Raw genomic sequence first — 20,700 nt, forward strand, 5'->3', positions numbered from 1 at the left:
GGCAGGTGTGGGCCCTCCTTGGCAAAGCACCTCTTCCCAATGTTGATGAGGACAAGGGCCTCCTCCTCATAGCCCTAGTTGTTGGTTGTGGGGGTCTGAGGTGGGGGGCTGATCAGAATTGAGAATTATTAATAAGGCAGCCCCCAGATACCGCCTCCTCCCACGTGAATGAGTATGGGATACGTACTACCCCCTACTCATTCACAAAAAAAGAAAAGAAAACATTTGACAAGTCCTTTATAGAATAAAAAATTAAAAATTAAAATCCTCCCAAAAAGTCTCTCATTGTAAATCCATTGTCAATATTGTCAATTCTGATGCCCACCCCCTTTGCCTGCCAACTTACACACCCTATGACGCAATGCACACGACCTATCTCACAATTACTTCAAAGCTCCCCTGTCATCAGCTATATAAGGGAAGAGGCAGGAATGGTGGTATCATCACTGACCAAATAGGGCCATGGCCAGATACGTTCCCCATTTCCCCCGTGTCTAATGAACCTCGAAGCGAAGTGTATTATGTCACTTCCAGGTTCACAACTGCCATCCCCCAGATACTGTATCCAAGGATGCAGCTAGTCAAGTAGGATCTGTGCTTGATTAGATGCAGTGGTGGGAGGGGAAACCTTGGGGGTCTTCTAGACCTCTGACAAAGAGAACCTGTCACCTGCTTTATAGCAATAAAGTTAAACAAATAAAAATAATAAAATAAAGTAATAAAATAAATCATAACAAAGAATATGTAAAAGCCCCCCTGTACAGACCCAAATGCAAGCAAGTTGCTCTACACATGTGAGGTATTGCTATGACTATGAGTGAGAGCAATTATTCTATGGATTCCATGGATAGTGTTCAGCTGTGAAGCCCTGATGCCCAACCTGTGGCCTAGGGGCTGCATGTGGCCCTTTGGCATTTTTTTGTGCAGCCCTTGGGGCCCCTGTTGATACTAATCTGTGCTTCCCTATTGCTTTGTTTCAGCAGTGATCTCTAGCAGTCCTTTGTAATGTACCTCCAGTCTTTGACTCTCTTAAAGCATGAGCCCAGTCTCTGACAACTCCTATATCACGTTCACAGTCTTTGAAAGTCTCCTGAAGCATGTCCACAGTCTCTGACCATCTCTTATATCATGCCAGCAGTATCTGACCATCTCTTGTATCATGCCTCCAGTCTCTAACCATCTCTTGACTCGTCCTCAGTCTCTGGCCATCTCTTCTATCATGTCTTATCGTTTCTTGTATCATACCCATAGCCTTTGACTATATCCTGTTGTGTGTCTGCTGTCTCTGAGACTAGATATTCACAAACTTTTATGTGCGTCCCTTTGATGATGTCGGGGGCCACAAGCAAAAAAAAGATTTCACAGCACAGTTACCAGCCAGCCTGCATAACAACCGAATTGCCATATCTAACAGTTTATGTTAAAAATAGAGGGTTTTGGTTGCATACATTTAAAAATACACTATATTGCCAAAAGTATTGGTCGGCCTGCCGTTATACACACATGAACTGTAATGGCCCCCCAGTCTTAGTCCGTAGGGTTCAATATTGAGTTGGCCCCGCCCTTTGCAGCTATAACAGCTTCAACTCTTCTGGGAAGGCCGTCCACAACGTTTAGGAGGGTGTCTATGGGAAGGTTGGACCATTCTTCCAGAAGCACATTTGTGAGGTCAGGCACTGATGTCGGGGGAGGAGGCCTGGCTCGCAGTCTCCGCTCTAATTCATCCCAAAGGTGTTCTATGGGGTTGAGGTCAGGACTCTGTGCAGGCCAGTCAAGTTCCTCCACCCCAAACTGGCTCCTCCATGTCTTTATGGACCTTGCTTTGTGCACTGGTGCGCAGTCATGTTGGAACAGGAAGGGGCCATCCCCAAACTCTTCCCACAAAGTTGGGAGTATGAAATTGTCCAACATGGCTTGTTATGCTGACACCTTAAGAGTTCCCTTCACTGGAACTAAGGGGCCAAGCCCAACCCCTGAAAAACAACCCCACACCATAATCCCCCCTCCACCAAACTTTACACTTGGCACAATGCAGTCAGGCATCAGTACCGTTCTCCTAGCAACAGCCAAATCCAGACACGACCAACGGATTGCCAGACAGAGAAGCATAATTGGTCACTGCAGAGAACACGTCTCCACTGCTCAAGAGTACAGTGGCTGCGTGCTTTACACCACGGCATCCGACGTTTTGCATTGCACTTGGTGATGTAAGGCTTGGGTGCAGCTGCTTGGCCATGGAAGCCCATTCCATGAAGCTCTCTACACACTGTTGTTGTGCTAATCTGAAGGCCACACCAAGTTTAGAGGTCTTTAGCTATTGACTCTGCAGATAGTTGACGATTTCTGTGTACTGTGTGCTTCAGCATGCGCTGACCCCGCTCTTAGCAGTCATCTGTTTTACGTGGCCTACCACTTGGTGGCTGAGTTGCTGTTGCTCCCAGTTGCTTCTGCTGTGTTACAATACCACTAACAGTTGAGCGTGGAATATTTAGTAGCCAGGAAATGTCACAGATGGACTTATTGCACAGATGGTCACCTATCACGGGACCACGCTTGGAGTCACTAGCTCCTGAGAGCGACCCATTCTTTCACCAATGTTTGTAGAAGCAGTCTGCATGCCTAGGGGCTTGATTGTATACACCTGTGGCCATGAAGGGGATTAAAACACCTAAATCCAATGATTTGGAGGGCTGGACTAATACTTTTGCCAATATCATGTATATATGTTCAAGGTCCTGGAGTGGCCTAGCCAGTCTCCAGATCTCAACCCCATAGAAAACCTTTGGAGGGAGTTGAAAGTCCGTGTTGCCCAGCGACAGCCCCAAAACTTCACTGCTCTAGAGGAGATCTGCATGGAGGAATGGGCCAACATACCAGCAACAGTGTGTGCCAACCTTGTGAAGACTTACAGGAAACGTCTGACCTCTGTCATTGCCAACAAAGGATATATAACAAAGTATTGAGATGAACTTTTCATATTGACCAAATACTTATTTTCCACCATAATTTGCAAATAAATTCTTTCCAAATCAGCCAATGTGATTGTCTGGATTTTTTTTCTCATTTTGTCTCTCATAGTTGAGGTCTACCTATGATGCCAATTACAGGCCTCTCTCATCTTTTTAAGTGGGAGAACTTGCACAATTGGTGGCTGACTAAATACTTTTTTGCCCCACTGTATAAGCCACAGTGCCCATGACAAAGGACCTCTGTATATACTGAGGTCCTAGCTCTAAATTTCCAGAGCCTTCACAGTAGGAGCACATACAGTATAAGAATGGATAGATTAAGGGAAGGTATGCCTGGAGGGAGACCACCCCTCCTTAAAGGCACAGGGACGCACATGATGCCCAGCAAGAGCACAATGGCAGTGAAAGCATCCAATGTGACCCTACACCCAGTTCAATCAACTGTACAAAAAAATGTCAACTATCCAAACTTATAACTAGCTTGTACAGCATGGTGCACATGGCAGGGCAACTATTTCTTGTACATGTCTGGGACCGCACTTGAGGCCCCACATATCAAGAAAGATGACCACCACTGCTGTAAAGTGTTTTTAAAGCATCGCTTATGGAGAATTTTGGGTACCTTAGTTTTTTTTTTGGGATTACATGGGTGCACCCAATTTTAAGACTTATTTTAAAGCACATTTGATATTTATTTACCGTATTTTTCGCTCCATAAGACGCACCTAGGTTTTAGAGGTGAAAAACAAGAAAAAAAATATTCTGAACCAATGGACTGCGGACACAATGCAGGAGATGACCAGAGACTGCGGACACAGTGCAGGAGATGACCAGAGACTGCGGACACAGTGCAGGAGATGACCAGAGACTGTGGACACAGTGCAGGGGATGACCAGAGACTGCGGACACAGTACAGGAGATGACCAGAGACTGCGGACACAGTGCAGGAGATGACCAGAGACTGCGGACACAGTGCAGGGGATGACCAGAGACTGCGGACACAGTGCAGGAGATGACCAGAGACTGCGGACACAGTGCAGGGGATGACCAGAGACTGCGGACACAGTGCAGGGGATGACCAGAGACTGCGGACACAGTGCAGGGGATGACCAGAGACTGCGGACACAGTGCAGGGGATGACCAGAGACTGCGGACACAGTGCAGGGGATGACCAGAGACTGCGGACACAGTGCAGGGGATGACCAGAGACTGCGGACACAGTGCAGGAGATGATCAGAGACTGCGGACACAGTGCAGGGGATGACCAGAGACTGCAGACAGTGCAGGGGATGACCAGAGACTGCTGACAGTGCAGGGAATGACCAGAGACTGCAGACAGTGCAGGGATGACCAGAGACTGCTAACAGTGCAGGGAATGACCAGAAACTGCTGACCTTTGGGGAGGGAGGGGGAGCGGGTACCTGAATTTGACAGGTACCCGCTCCCACTTCCGCGGAGTTGTCCTTCCCTCTTCTTCCTGGGCCGGCTTCTGTGACAGCCGGGTGCCCATTGCGCATGCGCAAGAAGCGCGGCTCTTTGTGAATGGCCCGGCGCCTTCTGGGACCTGTTATGTGTCCCAGAAGACACCGGATCATTCACAAAGCGCAGCACATGCGCAGTGGGCACCCGGCTGTCACAGAAGCCAGCGCGGGAAGACTGTGCAGCGCTGGAGCGAGGAACAGGTAAGGTCCTGCAGGAGACAACAGCTGAGCGACCGGCCCGGTATTCTGACATGGTGACGGCAGAAATATCGGACCGGCCGCTTTATATTCGCTCCATAAGACGCACTGACATTTTCCCCCCGTTTTTTGGGGGAAAAAAGTGCGTCTTATGGAGCGAAAAATACGGTACTTAACACAACCCCATCTTTCTTATTTTACCACCCAAAAGTTAGTATAATATAATACAACCACCATTTTATTCTCCAAGGTCTCTGCTCTCAGAAACTATATACTTGTTTGAGGGTTTAAAGTAATATAAAAAATACAGATTTTAACATTTGTGTAAAAATGTTTAAAAAGGTGCCTAGGTAGACAAGTGGTTAATGATATAATTAAAAGATCAAACGTGAGCAAATAAAGGAATGTCATTGGAAGTCATCCACAGGTTTATTGTAGGAAGAAAATCAAAACAAAAAGGAAAGCAATTGCACAGTACAATGTGAATTTTCTCTTTAGCAGCACAATTTATTTGATGTCTGACTTTGCATAGATCAAACAAAACTGTAAAACCTTCTAAGTATCCCGCAAGGAATAAGACATCACCTGGGAGAACAGCTAATGATGGAACACGATGGACCATGGTGTCTCTGGAGGGAGGCATAGCACAGCACAGTATGGGGAAGATCTCGGGGGTTCACTTAAACTGCCAACAATAGGTACTAGAGGGGATTATGGGTAGATAAATAGACCGTAGATGATATTGAAGTGGTCACCATGACCTGCACTGACTGTACTCAGTCTATGCTGTGGATTTCAGTGCTGATGAAATAGTTAAACTGTAAGTATAAATGCCGCTCTGTGCTCTATAGTTCTTTCAGGTAGCATATTATATTTCTTCTACATGGACATCTAAAGACGTGTTGGATTTCCACGTTGGACTGAATTACAGTTTAATTGACTATTGTCTTTGCTTATTGAGTGTCAGCTCCGCAGTCTGTGTGTTTCTTTCTTAGCAGTTTACAAACATTTCTATAACCTCCCAAATTCCAGGAGTTGCTTAAAGAGGGCCTGTCCCTTACAATGTATCTGATTATTCTATCAGTTTGATGAAGGTTATAACATTTCCGTATGCACTATAACAGTGATGGCGAACCTTTTTGAGCCCGAGTGCCCAAAACTGCAGCACAAACCAACTTTTTTATTTCAAAGTGCCAACACTGCAATTAACCACTTGCCTACCGGGCACGTCTACCCCCTTCCTGCCCAGATCAATTTTCAGCTTTCAGTGCTGTTACACTTGACAATGACAATTGTGCGGTCATGCAACACTAATTTTTTCACACAAATAGAGCTTTTTTTGGTGGTATTTAATCACCACTGGGTGTTTTATTTTTTGCACTATAAATGAAAAAAGAGCAAAAAATTAAAAACATAAAAGGTTTTCTTTGCTTCTATTATAAAAGTTTGCAAACAGGTAAGGCTGCACTAATAGGCAGCACTGATGGGCATTGATGAGGCGGCACAGATAGGTAGCACTGATGAGGTGGCACTGGTGGGCATTGATGAGGAGGCACTGATGATGCACTGATATGCAGCAATGATGGGCACTGATAAGCGACACTGACTGATAGCACCAACTGAAGGCACTGACAGACGGCACTGATCGGCGGCACTGCTGGGCATCATTGATGGGTGGCACTGATGGGCAGCACTGATGGGCGACACTGCTGGGCACTGACAGGTGGCACTGCTGGGCAGCACTGACAGGCGACACTGCTGGGCACTGATGGGTGACACTTCTGGGCACTGATGGATGACACTGCTGGGCATCATTGATGGGTGGCACTGATGGGCAGCACTGATGGGCGACACTGCTGGGCACTGACAGGTGGCACTGCTGGGCAGCACTGACAGGTGGCACCGCTGGACAGCACTGACAGGCGACACTACTGGGCACTGATGGGTGACACTTCTGGGCACTGATGGATGACACTGCTGGGCACTGCTGGGCATCATTGATGGGTGGCACTGATGGACAGCACTGATGGGTGACACTGCTGGGCAGCACTGACAGGTGGCACTGCTGGGCAGCACTGACAGGTGGCACTGCTGGGCAGCACTGACAGGCGACACTGCTGGGCACTGATGGGTGCCACTTCTGGGCACTGATGGATGACACTGCAAGCAGTTAATCTCACCTCTGGCAGTGTCGGTGTGACTTCCAACCCAGCAGCTCATTCCCATCCACGCTGAACACGTTGCCCCTGGCCCCGGAGCAGTGTGGGAGCCTCTTCCTCTCTTCCACGCCCATCCCCGGCTACATCACCCCTGGTGCCAGGTCCGCATAGGAGCCGTTTCCTCTCGTCCACACCCTCCCTGGCCCCAGAGACATGTGGGAAATGTAGTTTGATGAGGGTCCAGTGTGGACGAGATCTGGATGGCTGGTCCATGTGCGCTCATCTTCCTCTTCTTCCTGGCGTGCCCACTGAGATGGCTCTGCGTGCCAGCTCTGGCACGCATGCCATAGGTTCGCCATCACTGCACTATAACATGGGTCTTCAAACTATAGTCTGGCCCGCTGCAAGATTTTATCTGGCCCTCTGATGCAAAAGGGACTTTGATAGGGTCTTTGATGTAGGGGTGTATCCAATGAAAGGGGGACTTTGATAGGGTCTCTGATGTAGGGAGGTATCCAATGCTAGGGCGACTTTGATAGGGTCTCTGATGTAGGGAGGTATCCAATGAAAGGCGGACTTTGATAGGGTCTCTGATGTAGGGAGGTATCCAAAACAAGGGTGACTTTGATAGGGTCTCTGATGTAGGGAGGTATCCAATGCAAGGGTGACTTTGATGGGGTCTCTGATGGAGGGGGGAATCTGATGTAAGGGGGACTCCAAAGCAAGGGGGACCTTGATAGGGTCTCTGATGTAGGGGGGTATCCAATTCAAGGGGGACTTTGATATGGTCTCTGATGTAGGGAGGTATCCCATGCTATGGCGACATTGATAGGGTCTCTGATGTAGGGAGGTATCCATTGCAAGGGGGACTTTGATGGGGTCTCTGATGGAGGGGGGAATCTGATGTAAGGGGGACTCCAAAGCAAGGGGGACTTTGATAAGGTCTCTGATGTAGGGGGTACCCAATTCAAGGCGGACTTTGATAGGGTCTCTGATGTAGGGAGGTATCCCATGCTAGGGCGACATTGATAGGGTCTCTGATGTAGGGATGTATCCCATGCTAGGTCGACTTTGATAGGGTTTCTGATGTAGGAAGGTATCCAATGCAGGGGGGACATTGATAGGGTCTCTGATGTAAGAGGGTATCCAAGGAATCTGATGTAGGGGGGTATCCAATTCAAGGAGGACTTTGATAGGGTCTCTGATGTAGGAGGGTATCCAATGCAAGGGGGACTTTGATAGGGTCTCTGATGTAAGTGGGATTCAGATGTAAGGGGGACTTCAAAGCAAGGGGGACTTTGATAGGGACTCATATGGGAACACTAAGGTGAGGAGTCTAATGTAAGGGAGACTACGATGCAAGGGGGACTTTGATGGGTATTCTGATATAATGGGGGACTCTGATAGGCTCAAGTTTATTAGGAATTTATTTGCTTTGTTTTACTGAAGCTTTTTCTGTTGTTCTAAGTGGTATCATGCTGATACAAAAAATAAACTCCAAGTAAAACCTGTTTATTCATTTGAATTTGATTTGTTCATTTATTAAAGTTTTTTTTGGCCCACCAATATTTGCAAAATATATTTTATGACTTTCATACTGAAAAGTTTAGAGGGCCCTATATGGTCAAAGGACTGTGGACACTTGGCCATCCTACCTACATTTATAGCCAAAAGTAAATGGACTCCTGTCCAAATTATTGGGTTCTGGTGTTTTCGGTAAAGAGCACTGTTAATGCTATACCATAAAAGACTTATGTGCTCTTCCAACCTTTTAGTAACAATTTGGGGAAGGTCCTTTTCTGTTCCAAAAGGATTGTGCCCCTGTACACAAAACCAGCTCCATAAAGATATGGTTTGATCAGTTTGGAGTGGAGGAAGTCCAGTGACCTGCACAGAGCCCTGACTTCAAAACTACTGAACACACTAATGTCAGGCGCTGGGGGGGCAAATGCTCCAGGACTCCTCCTTGCTGCCCTGGGTTAGTGACACCTGCACTGAAACAGTATGCAAATTCGGCCACCCATAATATACAGACCTCAGGTACAGCATGGCTCAGAGAGGAAGAAGGCCCCTAGGTTCTCCCTCTGCTCCAACACATGACACACAAGAGTGTAGAACTTGTTTTTTTGTGGGGTGGGGAGAATGGAAAATTTGTGCATGAGTAAGACTCGTGCTTATTTCAGGGGGAGAGGGAGCTGAAGTAAGGTTAGTGCTGGGCATTGTGCTTTGGGTGGGATTGTTAAGGAGGTAGAGGTTTCCTGGGGAGGGGGGTGAGGGAAAAGACTAGTGCTGGGGGTTCATTTGCAGTAGTGAGATGGGGGAGTTTTCAAAAGGTAAAATAGTGCTTGTAGGGGATATATTTGTGCCTGGGAGGGGAGGAAAAGAGAACATTTTTGCAGGGGGGAAGGGGGGGGGGGCTGGAATTTGGAAGGAGGGGGTAGGTTATTACTGGGGAAGGGGTTTTGCAAGAATAAAGATTTGTGCTCAGAGAATGAGGAAGGGAAGGATTTATGCTGTGTGCATTGTGTTGCATGTGAGAGGGTCGTTTCTTGCTGGAGATTTGATTTTTGCTTAGGGAGTAGGGAGTATTTTTGTTTTGGGGGGGATTTTTGGTCTGCAGAGGGTAGATTTTTTTCTGGGAATTGGGCTGTGCCTGTGTGTAACAGACTCCTGACCCCTGCAATCTGTGTGGGACATACTCCTGAACCCTGCATTTTCTGTGTTACACACCCCTGACCCCTGTACTATGTGTGTTACTCATTCCTGTACCCTCTAGTCTGTACATTACATACTCCTGGACTTTGTGTGTTACACATTCCTGACCCCTGTATTATGTGTGTTACGTATTTCTGAACCCTGTACTCTGTCAATTACATACTCCTGATCCCTGGACTCTAACACTCTATGACTTCACTCTGTACTTTACATACTCCTGGCTCCTGGAATCTGCATGTTACACACTCCTTACCACTGCACTCTGTACATGACATACTCTTGACCCCTGTACTCTGTGTGTTACACATTCCTGACCCCTGTACTATGTGTGATACTCATTCCTGTACCCTCTACTCTGTACATTACATACTCCTAGACTCTGTGTGTTATACATTCCTGACCCCTGTATTATGTGTGTTACAAATTTCTGAACCCTGTACTCTGTAAATTACACACTCCTGATCCCTGGACTCTAACACTCTACGACTTCACTCTATACTTTACATACTCCTGGCTCCTGGAATCTGCATGTTACACACTCCTTACCACTGTACTCTGTACATGACATACTCTTGACCCCTGGACTCTGTGTGTTACACATTCCTGACCCCTGTATTATGTGTGTTACGTATTTCTGAACCCTGTACTCTGTAAATTACATACTCCTGATCCCTGGACTCTAACACTCTACGACTTCACTCTGTACTTTACATACTCCTGGCTCCTGGAATCTACATTTTACACACTCCTTACCACTGCACTCTGTACATGACATACTCTTGGCCCCTGAACTCTAACACTCTACCACTGTACTCTGTGATGGCCTTGATGTTCGAGTCAAACATAAGTTCGACCGTTCGTGTGTTCGGTGAACGCACAAACGGTAAGGGCATTTGGCAGTTCACCTACCACGCACCAACGATGCACTATGCTCTCACAGTGCATTGTGATTGGTCAAAGCATTGAGCCTGACCACAGGTCAGATGAAATGCTTTGGCCAATCACAGCACAATTGGGCAGAGCTAGGGGGTGACGTCACAGCTAGCTCTGCCCAGTTGTTTACATCTGATCGGCAACTGTCAGACCTGTCAGGTCAGTGGGTCCTCCCACAGATACCTATGCTGGGGCACTATTCCTCTCACAGACACCAATGATGGGGCACTTTTCCTCCCACTCACACCAATGCTGGGGCACTGTTTCCCCCAATGAGACCAAATATGTTGCACTATTCATTCCACTGCCACCAAAGCTGGGCCACTATTTCTCCCACTGACACCAATGCTGGGGTTAGTGGGTCCTTTCACTGATATCAATGCTGGTGTACTATTTCTTCCATTGACACCAATGATGGGTCACTATTCCTCTCACCAACACCAACACTAAGGCACTATTTCTCTCATTAACACCAATGATGTAGCACTATTTCTACCACTGACATCAATGATTGGGCACTATTCCTCCCACAGATACTTACACTGGGGCACTATTCCTCCAACAGACACCATCACTGGGGCACTCTTCCTCCCACTCACACCAACACTGGGGCAATATTTCTCCCAATGACACCAAAGATGTCGCACTATTCCTTCCACTGACACTAACACTGGGCCACTATTTCTCACACTAACACCAATGTTGGGGTCAGTGGGATCTTCCACTGACATCAATGCTGGGGTACTATTTCTTCCATTGACACCAATGATGGGCTACTAATCCTCTCACCAACACCAACACTAGGGCAGTATTTCTCCCCTTAATACCAATGACGTTGAATTATTTCTACCACTGACACCAATGAATGGGCACTATTCCTCCCACTGACACCAAATGCTGGAGCAATATTCCTTCCACTGACTCCAAAATGGGGACACTGTTTTGCCCATTGACACTAAAGATGTTGCATTATTCCTCCTCTTGACACCAATACTGGAGCACCATTTCTGCCCTTGATGCCAACGGTGGGGTTTCTCCCTCTGACATTATGATATTAGAGTGTAAGCTCCTCTGAGGTACACTGATGTGGAATAGTCTATGTAATATTTCATTGCTAGACAAACACTGGAAATAAAAGAAAGTAACCTTTATTCTTTTTATTCTTTTTTTATTTTTGACAGACTCATAAATATTACTTCTTATGTTGGAAATGTCTAACTCTACCCAGTTTGCCAACTCCACTGAGACTTCGAAAGAGAGCAGAAGCAATTACATATTACATGCAGGTCTCTTTTTCCCCACTTTCTTCCTTTTCTGCATTTTTGTTTACTTTTTGAGTATCATATTGAAGGTCTTCTTCACCACTCCTGGCATTAGAGAGAACACTCGCTACATCTTGTTCATCCACATGCTGGTAAATGATTTGATATACATTACTATTGCTGTTCTCCTTTATTTTGGATTAGCATATTATTTACTTTGGCCTCTACCACTCTGTTTCTTGGTCATCAGCATATGCACTGCCTCATTTAGAGTGACTCCATACAACTTGGCGGTCATGTCTTTGGAACGTTATACCGCCATTTGCCACCCGCTAAGGTATGCTGAACTATGTAGTGTGCGAAGGTCAAGAGTGGCTATGGTGGGCATGTGGGTTTTGGGCTTCATCCCCCAGATTATCAACTTTATTACATTTTGTTTCGCAGCAGAAAAAGAGACATTTTCTTTAAAAGTTATCTGCGATTGGCCATCGCTAACCATCACTCATGGACAAGCCATACAGAGAACAGTAGTCGAGATTGTCAGTTTTCTACTGGTTGGGGGGATTATTATCTACACATACATCAAGGTCATAATGGTGGCTCATAAGATTGGTTCAGCAATATCTGCTTTCAAGGCTGCCAAAACTGTCTTGCTCCATGCATTCCAGCTTCTCTTGTGTATGTTGGCCTTTACCTATGGAATTACAGAAAAATACTTAAGGCAATTCTTTGATTATCTTCCTGTAGTTAACTTCATAACATTCATGTTGTTTCCTAGACTAATCAGTCCCTTAATTTATGGTATCAGAGATGAAGTGTTCAACAAACAAATGACCACATTGTGTCGATCAAAACAGTCCCCATCATTAGAGTGAAAAAGAGAACACAGGCTTTTTACAAAGTAAAACAGAAATTTGTTAAATGTGGCAGTTACAGTAACTCAACAGCCCAACAAGACTGGAACATTTGCCATAAATTGATTGTTTGGAAAGCAAGCGCACACACATCTAATCCCAGGTCTGGTGTGTGTAGTTGATCACCGTTGGTCACTGGTACAGCATGTTGTGTGCCTAATTGTCACACTCTCTTCCTTTCTAAGCTTGGCCCATTCTCTGCTTATATTGGCAGAACAGGAAATACTGGACACTAGTTATCCTACATGTTCAAACACTAGTGAGTAAGCAGAAAGAGACAAAATATGGAAGCAGAAACTAAATGTCCACCAACCTTCTCTGCCAACCTGATACCCAACCTGTACTCTTCGCTCCTCACAAGACCTCCTACTTTCTAGCTCCCTGGTCTCCTCCTCCCACGCCCGACTGCAGGATTTCTCCAGGACTTCTCTCATCCTCTGGAACTCTCTACCCCAATCCATCAGACTGTCACCTACCCTCCCCACCTTCAGGCGCACCCTGAAAACCCATCTCTTCAGGGAAGTCTACCCCACCCTCACCTAATAGCCGATCGCCTCCACTCTTCCTACCACTCCATCCCCCACAGCAACTTTCTCCTGTACCACTATCCCCTCCCTCCTAGATTGTAAGCTCGAAAGAGCAGGGCCCTCGAACCCCTCGTGTATTGTTTTGTTACTGTATTGTCTCATGTTCTGTCCCCCACTATAATGTACAGCGCTGAGCAAACCTTTTGGCGCTATATAAATACTGTATAATAATAATCTCTGGTGTCCGCTCATCTAATGAATTAAATTGAAAGTACTAATAACATACATAGCCACCCACAACTGTTCCCTCAGCTTACACCAAACATTTAGTCTCAGAATATCACCCAAACCCATCATTTCTTCCAAGACATCTTGCTCTCTAGCTCCCTCATCAGTTCCTCCTATGGTCTCCTCCAGAACTTCTGCAGAGCCTCTCCCATCCTCTGGAAAGCCCAACCCAAATCTATACAGCTATCTCCTAATCTGTCCACCTTTAGGTGATCCCTGAAAACTCATTATTTCAGGAAGCCCAGCCTGTCTCTACCCAGCAACTTGATCTTTTACTGCCACACTTCCACCAGAGCTGGATCTAGCCTGTCTGATTTGGAAGTGCAGTAAAAAATGTCAGGGGGGAAGAGGATGCAAGGTCAGCAGGGCAGCATATAAGAGTCAGAAGGGCAGTGTACAGGGAGTTAGCAGGGCAGAGGATAGGGTCGGCAGTTTGTAGGGCAATATGCAGACATCAGTAGTTTGTAGGGCAGTGTACAGTGGATTATCAAGGCAGTGTACAGGGTTTAACATGGCAGAGGATAGGGGTCAGAAGGACGGAGGATAGGGGTCAGCAGTGCAGAGGATAGAGGTCAACAGTGCAGAGGACAGGGATCAGCAAGGTAGGGTATAGGGATCAGCAGGGCAGAAGACAGTAGTCAACAGAGTTGAGGATAAACTCATTTGAAACACCATGCCGCGCTTCCATCTACAACCTTTCCATCATAATCATCCTGTGATTAAAAAATATATGAACTGAATATACATAAACAATAGGCTTTCAAAAATTGTGTCATCAATTCACAGTCCGATAAAAAATCATCTTATGACGCATCTGTGAATATTCCACCCATGCATTCAAATCTCCCAAAATTTGTGCACCAATACACCCGATGTGCTCTCACCTGGAGTTTTTGACCTCACATATCCAATGTTTGGTCAAATATCTCTTGTGTCCCTTTAAAGTCTGGCTTTCGCCCTATACACTCCACTGAAACTGCCCTACTAAAACTCTCTAATGATCTACTAACTGCTAAAACCAATGGCCACTATTCAATACTCCTACTACTCGACCTCTCCGTGGCTTTTGATACTGTTGACCATCCCCTCCTCTTCAAAAACCTCCACTCTCTTGGCCTCCGCTCTTTCCTGGTTCTCCTCCTACCTATTGCAGTGCTCCTTCAGTGTTACCTATAATGCTGCCTCCTCCTCTTTACTCCCTCTTTCTGTAGGGGTCCCTCAAGGTTCTGTCCTTGGACCCCTTCTCTTCTCCATCTACACCTCCTCCCTTGGTCACTTGATAAACTCCCACGGCTTCAATTACCATCTCTATGCTGATGACACACAAATCTATCAGTCTACCTGTATGACCAGAAATGTGTGGACTGACACAGGGAAACGCAGACTTCAGGTATAGTGTGAATAAGACAATTTATTAAGACTAAACAAAACATAGATGCAGTGCAAGACTAAACAACAACACAGTGCAAACAAACCAACCCAAACCTCCAACAGATAACAATAGAAACAATACTAAGCGTAGTCGGGCAGGCCGGGTCGGTAGCAAACGGGCAGGCAGGGCACAAGGAGCAGGCGGAAGAGTAGTCAGGAATAGCCGAGGTCAGGGCAGGCGGAGTTCATGCAGAGTCAGGGATCGAAGCAGAATCTGGATCAGGCAGGAAGCAGACAGGATGCAGGTACAGGGGCCCATGGGAAACATACACCAAGGCCCTGATCACAGGCCTGGCCATTCCTTAAATACACCTGTTGTAATCAGTTTCAGGTGATGGCTCATTGCAGGAATGAGCATCTGGTTGCTGCGAGCACCCGCTGGCCAGCCCTGGTACTGCAGCCCACAAGGCAGGTGAATCCCACCACCACTGGCAAGTCCATTCCTGACACTACCCCTCACCTCACCCCTTCAGTCTCCTCTCGCATCACTAGCCTACTAAGCGGCTTGGTTGTCACTCTACTTCCTCAAACTCAATCTTTCCAAAACTGAGCTCTTAGTATTCCTCCCTGCCCGTGCCCCCTCCCCTGACTTCTCCATAAATATCGATAACACAATCATCAGTCCCTCCCCTCATGCCAGGGTATTAGGTGTAATCCTAGACTCCCATCTGTCCTTCCAGCCCCAAATCCAATCGCTGACCAAATCATGTAGACTTCACCTCCGCAACATCTCCAAGATACGCCCATTCCTAACCCCAGAAACCACTAAGCAACTTATTCACTCCCTTGTCATATCACGCCTCGACTATTGTAACTCCCTCCTCATTGGCCTACCTCATCACAGGCTATCCCCTCTTCAGTCTATCATGAATGCTACTGCCAGACTCATCCACCTTACTATCTGTTCTGTATCTGCCACCCCACTCTGCCAATCCCTCCACTGGCTCCCAGTTGCCCAACAGATAAAATTCAAAATGCTAACAATGACATATAAAGCCATCCACAACATTGCCCCAAATTACATAACCGATCTTGTCTTTTAATATCACCCAAACCGTACTCTCCGCTCCTCGCAAGACCTCCTACTCTCTAGCTCCCTTATCTCCTCCTCCCATGCTTGTCTCCCGGACTTCTCCAGGGCGTCCCCCATCCTCTGGAACTCCCTATCCCAATCTATCAGACTATCGCCTACTCTACTTACTTTTAGGCGATCACTGAAAACCTATCTCTTCGGGGAAACTTACCCGCCCTCTGCTAATACTGGAATCCTCTACTCTTCAAACCACTCCATCCCCCACAGTTATTACCTATTGTACCATTAACCCCTCCCTCCTAGATTGTAAGCTCCAAGGAGCAGGACCCTCAAATCCCTCTTGTATTGAACTGTATTTATATAATGATGGTGAAGCGCTTAAATAAATACAATACACTTAAATACTACAAGGTGCTAAATGCATGACAGTACAGGTGATATTGTGCAAACAAATTGGTCCAAATATAGGACCCTTATCAAGTACCGTTGGCGCTATATAAATCCTGAATAATAATAATAATTAAGTAGAGGTGTATCCTGAAGTATCTGTCTTCTGGGTCAATGGTAGACCATCTCCTCCTTCACACTCCACCTCTCAGCATAAATATCAAAATAAGCAAAACATAATGCTTTATCGTTAAAAACACCTTTATTTAAAAAATACAAATGAGCCACTCACAGGCTTTCAGTGCCCAATCACACCAGATATATTCAGCCTGTATAGCCTGTTAGAAATCCCTATAATATATTGTCAGCGTGTTACTGAATCCTCTCTGCTTGGTACCGCGAGCGCCATAATGTCATTAAGCCCCTCCCCTATGCGTTACACCACAGGATCACCCGGCTTCCTCAGGGGGATATGATTGGACGCAATGCCGCTCCATTCGTGTATATATAGTGGTGTCCGCGGCCATATTCTTGTAGTCTCTCCTAATTCCATCTTGTGATCGCACTTTCTATTATCTAGCGGTCATATTATTGTGTGAACGGTTTGAACACCGTGTGTGACTATATATTAAATGTCCATCATCCCAATCCCACCTCCAAAAATACATTAAAAAATCAAATATAATAAAACATACTGAATCCTGTATAAATTGAACAAAAATGATACATACAAATACAGGAATCGTATTAATAAAATACATAATGAAATACTTCATATGTGACTAAAATTTAGACCTAATCCGCAATCATCCCAATACTCACTAACCTAAAACATGACCCCTCCATGGTAAATGTGTAACTAAACCACTAAATACCTGTATTATATAGATTTTTTGATATACTGTATATATATATTGACTTTCTGACCTTTAGAAATACCTATACGAAACTACCTATATACATTATATTGCCAAAAGTATTGGGCCCCCCTCCAAACCATTGGATTCCAATCATCTCCATGGCCACAAGTGCATAAAATCAAGCCCCTAGATGTGCAGACTGCTTCTACAAACATCTGTGAAAGAATGGGTCGCTCTCAGGAGCTCAGTGACTCCAAGCGTGGTTCCGTGATAGGTTGTCACCTGTACAATAAGTCCATCCGTGACATTTCCTGGCTATTAAATATTCCATGGTCAACTGTTAGTGAGATTATAACAAAGTGGAAGCAACTGGGAAAAACAGCAACTCAGCCACCAAGTGGTAGGCCACATAAAATGACAGAGCGGGGTCAGCGCATGCTGAAGCGCACAGTGTGCAAAACTCACCAACTGTCTGCTAAGTCAATAGCTAAAGACCTCCAAACTTGGTGCGGCCTTCAGATTAGCAGAACAACAGTGCATAGAGAACTTCATGGAATGGGCTTCCATGAGCGAGCAGCTGCACCCAAGCCTTACATCACCAAGTGCAATGCAAAGCGTCGGATGCCGTGGTGTAAAGCGTGCCGCCTCTGGACTCTAGAGCAGTGGAGACGTGTTCTCTGGAGGGACCAATCACACTTCTCTGTCTGGCAATCCCATAGACATGTCTGCGTTTGGCAGTTGCCAGGAGAACGGTACTTACCTGACTGCACTGTGCAAAGTGTAAAGCTTGGTGGAGGGGGGGTTATGGTGTGGGGTTGTTTTTCAGGGGTTAGGCCTGGCCCCTTAGTTTCAGTGAAGGGAACTCTTAAGGCGTCAAGCATGCCAAGACATTTTGGACAATTTCATCCTCCCAACTTTGTGGGAACAGTTTGGGGATTCCTGTTCCAACATAACTGCCCACCAGTGCACAAAGCAAGGTCCATAAAGACATGGCGGAGCCAGTTTGGGGTGGAGGAACTTGACTGGCTTGCACAGAGTCCTGACCTCAACCCCATAGAACACCTTTGGGATGAATTAGACCGGAGACTGCGACCCAGGCCTTCTTGTCTGACATCAGTGCCTGACCTCACAAAATCGCTTCTGGAAGAATGGTCAAACATTCCCTTAGACACACTCCTAAACCTTGCGACCGGCCTTCCCAGAAGAGTTGAAACTGTTATAGCTGCAAAAGAGCAGGCCAACTTAACAAAATCCTATGGACTAAGATTGGGATGCTATTAAAGTTATTGTGCGTGTAAAGGCAGGCGTCCCAATACTTTTGGCAATATAGTGTATATCTATGTAGGTGTGTCTAAAAATTGCTTAAAAACACGTAAAATCAAATTCAGCATTCAACCCATTGGGGACAAGAGACCCAAACTTGTAAATCCATCATGTCTCCTTTTTTACTTAACTTCCTAATCATATTGCCCCATCTCCAATATTTTTTTATATATTTACAATCCCCAAAAATGCAAATTACTGTAGTCATTCTAAAATGATTGGATAAGTAATGTTCCTTGTATCCCCTTCCTATATTATAAACATGTTCTTTAATCCTGTCTTTCAAAGCCCTTTCAGTCCTCCCAACATATAAAAGCCCACATGGGCGGAATCTACTTGTGTCCCATTGGTACGTGACTGGATTATCCACCTTGGGAGAATCGCGGATATGGAGGAATGGATCGCAACGGCTAAGGATAGCCCAACAAAATTTTCTCATATCTGGTCTTGCTGGACCCATTTTCAAACTACCTCTGAATACCATAGCCTCATGGGAACTTCCCACCAACGCACTACTTGAAGTGAGCCCCTGTTGAGGACTATACAAGCATACCCCTAGGCCATCTTTGTCCCCTTTCACTGTTCTTCATCATACCCCAGACACCGCTGGGTGTGTAGCGCTATGTTCTACAATGATTGGCCTTGTTCTTTGATTGGGATCTCTTTCGTAAGGACTTGTGGACGTTTCAAGGTCTATTATTATTATTATTATACAGGATATAGCGCCAACAGTTTGCTCAGCGCTTTGCTCAGGTTTAGACTACAAACCATCATCCCTCTCCTTCTTCCTCCCCCCGCTCTTATCTCTCCTCCCTACAACCTTCCCCTGCCCTTTCCCCACCACGATTCAATCCCCTCCTTCCCCTCATCTCATCTCTACCCTCTTTTCCAACCTCCCCCCCCCTTTTTTTTTCATTTCTCTTTTTCTTCTTTCCCTCTCTCCTGTTTCCCTCCACTCTCTCTTTTTCCCTCCCCATCTTCCTCCTCCTCCACTCATCTATGTTCCGCTCATCTTTCCCTATATATTCTATCTCCTTTATTTTCTTCTGTCTGTCCCCTTCTTGGTCACACATATGCCTCGAGCTCCACAACTGCCCATTCTCATGTACTGTATTGATTTTCAATACATGAAACTTTTAATGCTTGTACCCACTAACAAAGCTTACATGGCAACATGCCCCCTTCGCATAGGACCCCGCCCCATGTAGTAGCATTCACAATGCACCCTATGATACCATTATACCCGCCCTTCTTTCCTAAATGCTCCTCCCACTGAGTTTATCAGACGACTCTGGTTAGTAGTGCATAGCAATATCACCTACTTCATGTTATGTTGTTCATGCTCTTCCCTTATGCCTGTTTTGGAGAGAGATTATTATCATTTTTTTTGTGTGCTCCAGGATTATATATGTCAGTGTGACTTTTATGCCTAATGTGTATACAATGTATTCAGATGTACAGCTTTCTTTCTGTTATGTTGCATCTCCATTCTCAATAAAACATTATGGAATAAAAAAAAAGAGCTCACATGGGCATCCTAACACATATACAACACCCCTCCTGTGGCATGATATGAAGTCCTTAACCACGTCCCCTCCGGCCCCATGTATATAAACGGCCGGACCGGAGCAGTGCAGGAGTGCATTGCCATTCATAAACGGTTCATACCATTTTAGCCTGGAAGCGCTCCCTGGAAGCGCTCCCTGGAAGCGCTCGGCACCGCGATCTGGTGTCCTCCGAACACCAATCGCTGTACGGGACCTCTGTGTGAGGTCCCGATCATGTGATCACTGATTGGCCAATCAGTGATCACATGAAGAGTAGTAAGCAAGATGTCACTTCCTGACGTGTGAAATCTGTGAATGATCACAGAGATCACATGGTACAAGGCTATTCACAACAGCCTTGTACCATGTGACAAGCTGTGACCAATCACAGCTCTCGCAGTATTTCTCAATGGCTGCAAGAATGCAGCCAGATAGAAGGAGAAATTATTGAGTTTACAACCTTTATATGTGTAAAAGCAATCAGTGTAAAAAAAAAAAAAAATCTTCCTCACCCCCCACAAGTAGTACAGTGTAACTATAGTTACACTGTACTGCTAGGGTGACAGTATGTTAAAAATAAAAACCATCAATAACAATATAAAAAATATAAAATAAAAATGAATACATTTTGGCCAAGAAGAAAGATTATTTATTTGCAAAATTGTATAAGAAA

General features: G+C 45.7%; 1 protein-coding gene across 1 annotated transcript; it reads left to right on the top strand.

Moving 5' to 3' along the window:
• The first annotated feature begins 11,665 nt into the window (after positions 1–11,665).
• LOC149456768 (odorant receptor 131-2-like) lies at positions 11,666–12,592 on the top strand. The gene has a single exon (XM_089684492.1). The coding sequence runs from the start codon at positions 11,666–11,668 to the stop codon at positions 12,590–12,592; it is 927 nt and encodes a 308-aa protein (XP_089540618.1).
• Positions 12,593–20,700: the final 8,108 nt, after the last annotated feature.

Source organism: Staurois parvus, unplaced genomic scaffold (assembly GCF_062004578.1).
Source record: "Staurois parvus isolate SC_StPar_1 unplaced genomic scaffold, SC_StPar_1.0 ptg000348l, whole genome shotgun sequence".
NCBI lineage: Eukaryota > Metazoa > Chordata > Amphibia > Anura > Ranidae > Staurois > Staurois parvus.